Source organism: Meles meles, chromosome 5, assembly GCF_922984935.1.
Source record: "Meles meles chromosome 5, mMelMel3.1 paternal haplotype, whole genome shotgun sequence".
NCBI lineage: Eukaryota > Metazoa > Chordata > Mammalia > Carnivora > Mustelidae > Meles > Meles meles.
In genome coordinates this window covers 22,469,310-22,477,768 of record NC_060070.1, presented here as the reverse complement: position 1 = coordinate 22,477,768, position 8,459 = coordinate 22,469,310, and the positions used below count along the sequence as shown (strand labels likewise).

General features: G+C 44.1%; 1 protein-coding gene and 1 pseudogene across 1 annotated transcript in view; both read right to left on the bottom strand.

Annotated features, from left to right (window-relative positions):
- Nucleotides 1–5,651: 5,651 nt before the first annotated feature.
- Nucleotides 5,652–5,957, bottom strand: LOC123941192 (annotated as a pseudogene).
- A 1,210-nt stretch (nucleotides 5,958–7,167) lies between these two features.
- Nucleotides 7,168–8,459, bottom strand: part of SLC22A16 (solute carrier family 22 member 16) — a 33,501-nt gene continuing 32,209 nt past the window's right edge. Inside the window, exon 8 of the mRNA XM_046006046.1 lies at nucleotides 7,168–7,453. Coding sequence (XP_045862002.1) covers nucleotides 7,244–7,453 — 210 coding nt within the window. The 3' untranslated portion in view covers nucleotides 7,168–7,243. The remainder of the gene's footprint in view (nucleotides 7,454–8,459) is intronic.

Sequence of the window (8,459 nt, the reverse complement as noted above, 5' to 3'; positions counted from 1 at the left end):
TATTAAGGACATTCCCTCTAATCTTCCTCTCCATTGGCCCATAACCCCCCACCCCCGTGTCTCTGTAACTTCTTTCCCTGGAGAAAGGAGGGATTAACTTCATTTTGTAAGCTCCGTGGAACTGTGGCTCTGCCGAACCCCTGGGGGCTGGTCCACCCTCAGCAGCTCTCCTCTTTCTAGTTTACAAACCCCCCTGTCTTGCCACCAGTCTGGGACTTCTCCAGCTGATTTGTAGGCATGGTAAATAACAGGTGAACCTGTCCAGCTTCCAGCAAGTTCTGGCCAGAAGCCACACTGGTTGCTTCATTTGTCTCTTCTGGGTCAGCGGGTTTGGGGCAGGAGTGGGGGTAGGGTGAGGGTAGAATAATTTGTGGATCGTCCAAGAAGACGACCCGGTTGCAGTTGGAAAAATTACTCAGGAGATAATCGAGGATGAAAACCAAATGATTCTTTAGCCCACAGATTCGAGAATTTGTTGAGTGTCCACCATGTGGTAGGCACTTGACAATCAAGAAGTTGTTGACCGGGAAGCAATCAGATGAGCTAAAGTAATAATAATATCATAACTAATATATATTTAGCATTAATCAGGGGCTACATGCATGTACGACACCATATAGCACAACTACCCTCCAAAGTAGTGAGATACTATGATTATCCCCATTCTATAGATGGGTAAGTTGAGGCTCCAAGAGAATAAGGAAGGGTCCAAGGTCTCCTACGTAGCAAAGCCGAGTCTGAGTGTCAGACTCCAAGGCTCAAGGTCTTAACCAAAGTGCACACTTGGGCATTGAGACCTGTCTGCTTTACATGAGCAAGTCACCTAACTTCTAAGTTTCAATTTCCCCCTTTGAAAATTGGGAGCGAGCTAATTCCTCTTACAAGGTATTGTAAGCATCTGCTGAGTTAAAATATGTAATGTTCGTTGTGAGTGTGGCATATATATTTTATCGAGCACTTGCTATAAAATTAATGAACATTCATGGAGCACTCACTCTGTCCGAGGCATGCTGCAGGGACTACGAGAGATTTAAGGATTTCTAAATTGATGTTTTCTCCCTCAAGAAGGGAAACAAGGGAGAGTAAGACAGTCCTCTGATATGTAGCAGTTACTGAAGGTGCTGTGGGGGCTCAGAGAGAGGGAAGCGTGGTGGACCCACGTGGCCAGTCCAGGAGGGAGGATGGGAAATGAGGAAGGTTTCAAAGAATCAGAGGGATGTGGATGGACAAAGAAAAGGAGGGAGAGAATTATCTAGAGGGAGAAGAGGGCGAGCAAAGTCACAGAGGCAGGAAGTTTCAGGAGAGCTGAGGAAACAGCGTGTGTGTCCATGGGGAGGTGTGCGAGAGCAGAGTGTGGCGTCTGGTCAAGATGGAGGCCACCATTTTCAAAGCAATGGCAGCCATGGAGGATACCTGAGAAGGCTCCTTAATCCCTGCCCAGGGCAGGACTCAGTTTCCTCTGAAAGCAAGAAGAGGAAACATTTAGGAATGAAACCAGGAACACAAGCCGTGTGTAAAGGGCTAATCGGTCTTCTATTCTTTTGCTCCACAGAACCCTAGCCATGATGCTTGAAAGAGGAGTCACTTAGAAAACTGAAAGGAAAACTGATTTAGGTGTCATTGAGGGTGGGAGTTAAAAGCGGCGTCAGGTGTCCTCTAGTGGGGGGTCTCGTTTATCATTTTATGGGCAAGTGGCTGAGGTTGAAAAAGCTGAAGGGACCCCCTGAGATGGCAGGTGAGCTCAGCGTCACACTCCTCCCCAACGATTTTTCAGAGACTTTTTACTGCAGGCTCTTGAAGTCTCCAGAGCCTCCCCTGTGCTCCGTGTTGGAGGCCTCCCGAGGCCCCCAGCACCGCCTGCTCTGCTCTCATGGGCATCAGCGGCTTGGGATGTGTCAGCCTTGTTAGTGTGTTGGTCCGCCAGTAAATAAAGAGCCTCAAACCAACAGAACTTGAATGTTTTAGGACGTTATTAAAGAAGCAAGGCTCTGGGGGTGGGGGGCGGGGATTCAGACACACAGGCTACAAGCTGGGGTAGGGAAACAGGGAAGGAGGGAGCGCAGAGTGACTTGACTGTCTGATAGATTGGCTAGCCCTGACTCGAGACACGGGAGTAGGGCAGAATCTATAATTGAACCCTTTCTTCTTTGTAAAATATTTGACTTTGAAGATTCACTTACTGGAACATCCGCGAAAATCTCCTGATGGAGTAGGCGAGCGTAGGGAGAGGCAAGGAATGGACGAGGAGGATGAATTTACTGGGGGAACTAGCAGTTGTCGGTAAATACTGGTGCGATGTGGACTTTAGAGATAAAACAAGCAGCTGTTACTGGCTTCTGGCAAATTCAGATAATTCATCTCTGTTGGGGGAAGTTACCATGGACTCTGGCTTCCATAGTCAGCTGAACCAATCTTGAATAAGAAAATGTTCCTCCTCCCCATCTGTAGGAATTTACGAAGTGCCCCCTCTGGATATATCATTTTAGAGAACGAACCCTTTGTGTCTGGCTTTGCTTCCGGTAAGTATTTGATCGACGTGAGAGAAAGGCCACAGAATACATTCAGAGTAGATTTGCAATATGACCTTCCCTGATAGCACAGCGATGGGAGCTTTTGTGGGGGCTGAAGTTTTTATAGTTTTGTTTTGTTTGTTTGTTTTTTCTGAAGTTTATACAGTTTTTAGAGTCCTCTGCTAGATAAAAATCTGTAAAATCGTGAGAGAAAACGTGCCTCTGGTCATTTTGATATCATCTGACAGAGAGGAAATATGACAGAAGGAAGGAGACAGTGGCCTTAATTGATGGCAGTGAACTTATCTTTTGCAAAATTTATAGAATTTTACAAAAACGTCTGGTCAAATGAACCCATTATGGAGGTCTCTCACGAGAGCTGCGTGAGGGAGGGAAGCCAATCTGAAGTTCATGCTCTGTTGGCTTCGCAGGAGGCATTCCCTACAGCTGTCACGGGCCAAAACCAGTCACAGGGGCAGGACACCTGCCACTCTCCGTGACAGAGCAGTGGAATCGTCTACGGAGCCAAGAGAGACGGTGGAGCCAAGAGAGATGGCGCGTACAGCATCAGAGCTGAATCACGGTGGGTATGTGATGGAGATGTAGTGGCTTATCTTCCCAGTCCCATGAGGGACATCGTATTATCATCCTGAATTTTTCCATGAGAAGGCTGAGATGAAGAGAGGTTGATTGGCCCAAGCGGGAGGACCTTTGTCCCGCCACTAGCCTCCACCCCTTCTCACAATAACTGCCTGTCGAAGTCAACTGGACTCACAGACCTCCATTGAACGGATCTGTGACAAGGTCACCTGCCTCAAGGTCACCTACTTGTGTGTGGCTGGTTCTCTGAGCTTTCCCATGCTGCGGTAAAGTACTTGAAATATTTACAACTAGAGACAGACCTGACATGCCAGGACTCCGTTGCAACTATTAAAGATATCTAATATCACTATTTTTCAGGTATAAAATCAGAAGGCTGTGCATATTGAGAAACGCTGGAGGAATAAAGTATGTTTGGATTCCTGTATGACTAGCATTTGTAATCGTTATGATGAAAAGCCCAAATTTTCTCCCAAAACAGCTTTTTTATCCTCGTACTGATTTAACAACACTTTTTATCGAGGTTGTGGAATATAACAACAACATACCAAAACCAATTACCTTCCTTGACTCCAGAAATAAGCAGTAGAAAATATATGAGAAACTCAGCACTGCTAGTAATAAATATATTTACCCGAGAATAAGTAGGACAAGAAATGTGCATGATTTGTGGAGACAATTACACTTCATTGAAAGACATTAAAGATAACCCAAGTTGGGCCGCCTGGATGGCTCAGTCATTAAGCCTCTGCCTTCTGCTCAGGTCCCGAGATTGAGCCCTACATCGGGCTCCCTGCTCAGCGGGGAAGCCTGCTTCTCCCTCTCCCACTCCCCCTGCTTGTGTTCCCTCTCTCGCTGTGACTCTCTGTCAAATAAATAAATTAGAATCTAAATAAATAAATAAATAAATGCCAAGTAAAGGAAGACATAACTCGTGATAATGGATGGAAGAGTCAATACTAGGAATAAGGTAAACTTTCCCTAAATTAATCTAAAAATTCAACTCGATTCAAGTTGAAACCATGCCAGGCAGTTTCCGTAGCGTCAGTGGGAGTGTGGACTCTTGGGTCCCTGGTCAGTGGCAGAAATGTGATATCTGCATGAGCAGTGGAAGCCGAGGGTATAGGCGTGGGGGCTCCCAGCCAGGTAGGGACAGTGTCTTCTGGCCTCTAGCTAACTTCTCCTTCTCCGTTGTGTTCCAACAGCCCTCCCCACTCTTCTGTAACTAATTCCCTATATTAAATTTTTCTATGCCTGAAATAGCTCAGAGGGTTCCTGTTTTGCTGACTGGGCTCTTGCTAATACAGAAATACCTACATGAGTGCTAGACTGAACGTTTGTAGGGTCCGACAAGGCAGAAAGAGCGGGGCTCTCCAGATGGAATTGTGCCTTTCCGAGACAACAGAGAACTCTCTCCCCGCAGAGATACACGGAGGGGGTCATGTGAGCACACAGCGAGACCCTGGCGGCCCGCAAGCCAAGAGAAGAGGCCTCAGGATGAAATCTACCTTGCAGGCATTCTGAGCCTGGACTTCGAGCTTCCAGAACGTGAAAAGTAAATTTCTGTGGTGGAAGCTCCCCAGACTATGGTATCTTGTAACGGCCGCCTGAGCAAACCAAGAGGAAAAACAAAGTCAAGAAAGTATCAAAGATTAACCAAGAGGAAAAACCTAAATACCTGTAGAAAAACAGGCTGAGGATAAAGGAAAAAAAAGAAAAAGAGACACAGTAAGAGGTGAGAAGAAGGATAAAGGAATAGCTCCCTCTCATATCCTCCTGTTGTTTTGTTTTCTTTCACAAGGGCAGAGAGGTTTAGGGGGTTATGTTTTATTTGCCAAGTGAAGAACTGAGGACTTACCCAGGGAATGGAATTAATATAAAAAGTCTAAATAATTCAAATCAAATCCCTTTTCCCTCTAAGGTTTTTTGTTTTTTATTGTATTTTTAAAAAGATTTTATTTATTTATTTGAGAGAGCGACAAAGAGAGGAAAGGGAGCACAAAGGGTGGGGAGAGGCAGAGATACAGGGAGAGGGAGAACCAGGGCCCAAGCTCCTCACTGAGCAGGGAGCCCGATGGTGGGAGGGGGCTCAATCTCAGGACTCCATGATCATGACCTGAGCCAAAGGCAGATGCCTAACCAACTGAGCCACCCAGGCACCCAGTAATGCTTTCTAAACAATAGCATCTATGTAGTTGTCTTAATCCTCCTTTTATTTATTTTTTTAAGGAAATATTAAGTTTAACTTAAGGGAAAAAACCCAGAAATTGTCTGAGGAAACAACAAAACAAACTAATTCCTGAAAAAAGAGTTCTGCATCTTGGCAATCACATTTATTGAAAGGGTTGCAAAAAAATTAAAATACCTGTTAGCTTAAGAATTTTTGAGCTATCTGCCAATCAACTCATTTCAGGAGTGGAAGAATCCTTGGTCATTTCTTAATATCAAAATTTATGCAGGTTTCTCTTCTGAATGTCTTCTACATTTAAAGAGACAATCATACAAAAACTTCTATATTCCAAACACGATACATTCTTTGTTTCAGCCCACTGTTAATGGAAGTACAACTGGTACAACACCATCTCCCCAGACAAAAAGCATTGGAATATTCCGTTTTGTTGATTTATAGATCTCTTCGTATGTTTCCTCATCAATTTCTACGGTAGTCAGTTTCTTCCACATCTCCCAATATCATATTTAAATGCTGATCATGAGCATGTAATCTGCCTGGAAGCTCTCTGTCCTTTCTCATTTTCACATAAATTCGCTCATCTAGGCTGAGCCTGATGAGATCCAAGGCTCTTCTACAGTGTTGGTTGGTTGTTGCTGGTCCACGTCATCTGCCATGTTTCAAACCCTGTGCCCTTTCCCCTTCATCCTCCTTCTACTCGCCTCTGCTGCCAACTTCACCAATTCTAATATATTAGACATAGGCATAGCCAACGGCTAAATTCCAAGAGCATAGAAAAAAATAATGATGAAGCGATAGGAAAGAGAAATCCCAAACCAATGGCAGACTTGTCTGAAATGTGTTCCTCTAACTTGTAAGATTATTTTTTTCTGTTGAAATATTCAGGATATTAAACTGAACATACATGTAAAATATGGTGTTAGGTGAAGCTGGGGAAACAAAATTTAGTACTTAAAAAACGAGAGTGAAATCTTCCTGTAAAAAAGATTTTTCAAGGCAAAAATACTTATTATTTTTTTTTACATTGGTAACATCCAAATGGTACTTAAAGTCAATTTCCTGGATGATCAGCAAACAAAAATTTTGCAATGCACTGTAATGCCACAGCTTCTCTGTACTGTGCAGGAGACTTAGGGAGAGAATTTGGCAAATTTAGGAAAGATAAGAATGTCAGACTAGAAAGCTTCACCTGGCCCCGAGCAGACAGCTGTCCTTTAACAAGACCGGACACAAAACACATCTGTCTGCTCATTCAAGCCCTCTTGCCTCAGGGTGCTGAGAAGCCAGATACCTTTTCTGTAGCTAGTTTTAATGGTTAATTTAGGAAGACAAACATTTTTTGGCAGGGCATTTTTTAAAAGATTTATTGAATTGAGAGAGAGAAAATCTCAAGTAGACGCCTCACTGAGTGTGGAGCCCAAAGTGGGGCTCAATCCCACAACCCTGAGGTCATGACCTGAGTTGCAACGAAGAGTCAGAAGCTTAACGGACTGTACCACTCAGGTGCACCTGGGGCATTTAGAGCTATGATTCTCCTAAGAGGAGAAGGAATATCGGAAATAGAATCTTCAAGGGGCTTTGTCGAAACCTCCCACATCCTCTCTTCCTGGTCCCCAGGGGGCAGGGAGACCCTGGTCCTGATGGGAGGGTGTGACATTCCCTCAGGCCCACATGGCTGGAGGAAGGGGGACGGTTGAGAATCAGTAACATTTAAGAACAGGAAGAAGTATTTTACTGCAGTGATAGAGCAGTGTAAAAAAATGAGAATTCTCATCTTGGTTTTATTTCTTTTACTTTTACAAAACAATTGTTTTAAGATTTTCTTTACAAAAAATTTTTAAAATACATACAAATGCCATTCAGGAGATGAGAATAATATTCCTCCTACTACAAAGTTATTAAAGTAAACAAGAGTTCAGGTACCAGACAGCACAAGGCACATTTATTCACCAAGACCAGAAGCCCCTGAGTCAATGACTTCTACTTTTTCCAACGCAGCATTACTGGCTATGGGAAATAATTTGCCTGAACTCTCTTTTTCTCTCTCCTGTTTCGCAGCCTCCTCCCAAGTCGTCGCCAGAGGCCTCCCCCTGGTTTCTGGCAGCATTAGCGACAGCGTGCCACTTACGAATGCCAAAATCCCAACAACCAGCTAGAAGGAATTAAAAGAACAATAGTAAGTGACATATCAAGAAAGAAATGTACCCTTCAGAGAGAACAGTAATTTCTGAACCTTTTGCCGAGGGCAATAGCATTAAATTAGAGGCAGCGGTTGTCATTTTTACTACCCGGGGAAACTTCGGTTACTTATGGGGTCCGCAAAGTTGGTCCAGTCACGGGTTCATTCATTCGACCACCATGGAGACCTACTCAGCAAATCCCAGTTAGTGTCTACGTTAGTGTCCTTTCAGGCACTGTCCTAGGAGCTGCACAGAGAAAAAAGTCCCTGCCCCATCTTCTCGGATCCCAGAGAAACCCAGCAACTGAACCCTGGGTTGGGACTTCATGGCCAGAGACTGTCTTAGTCAAAGCTGTCCCTGCCCCCCAAATCGGCACATGATCAATATTCAATAGATGATGCAGAATGAATGAATGAATGAATGAATCCACAAATGAATGTTTCAATGAACTCAAACCTACAGAATTTAGAGAGAACCAAACAAAGGCAAATGGAAACTAACTGCTACTTTGGGGGGTAAGGGTCCCTGTGATTTCCTAAAAAAATTCAGTATTTCTTTACTTTCCAAATTTTCACACCCAAAAGGCAAGCTTTTAGATTAGCACCAAGGTGGTTTGCCTTTAGAAATGCAAATCACATTATACCCATTTTACCTCAATTTAAGAAACAGCAAATCGCATCAAGATTTAAAGACTGCCTATCTATTCTCAGTTGACCCTTACGGAGATCCTGGGTGGATTCTAGAACTAAATCTCTACACAGTCTGTAAAGATGGCTCTTATCTTTACATAATTTAAACGCCTCCAGCCAAAATTACTGCCTGGGAAGAGCCCATAAAAATAAAAGAAGACATGGATTCCCTGACAGATCCTTGGAGGAGAGATCTGCAGGGCACAGTGCCTCAGTGGCGTGAGGCAAGGCCCCATCAATGACATGCGGGACCCGGGAAGGCGGGTTTTTATTTTGTTTGGCGCAACGC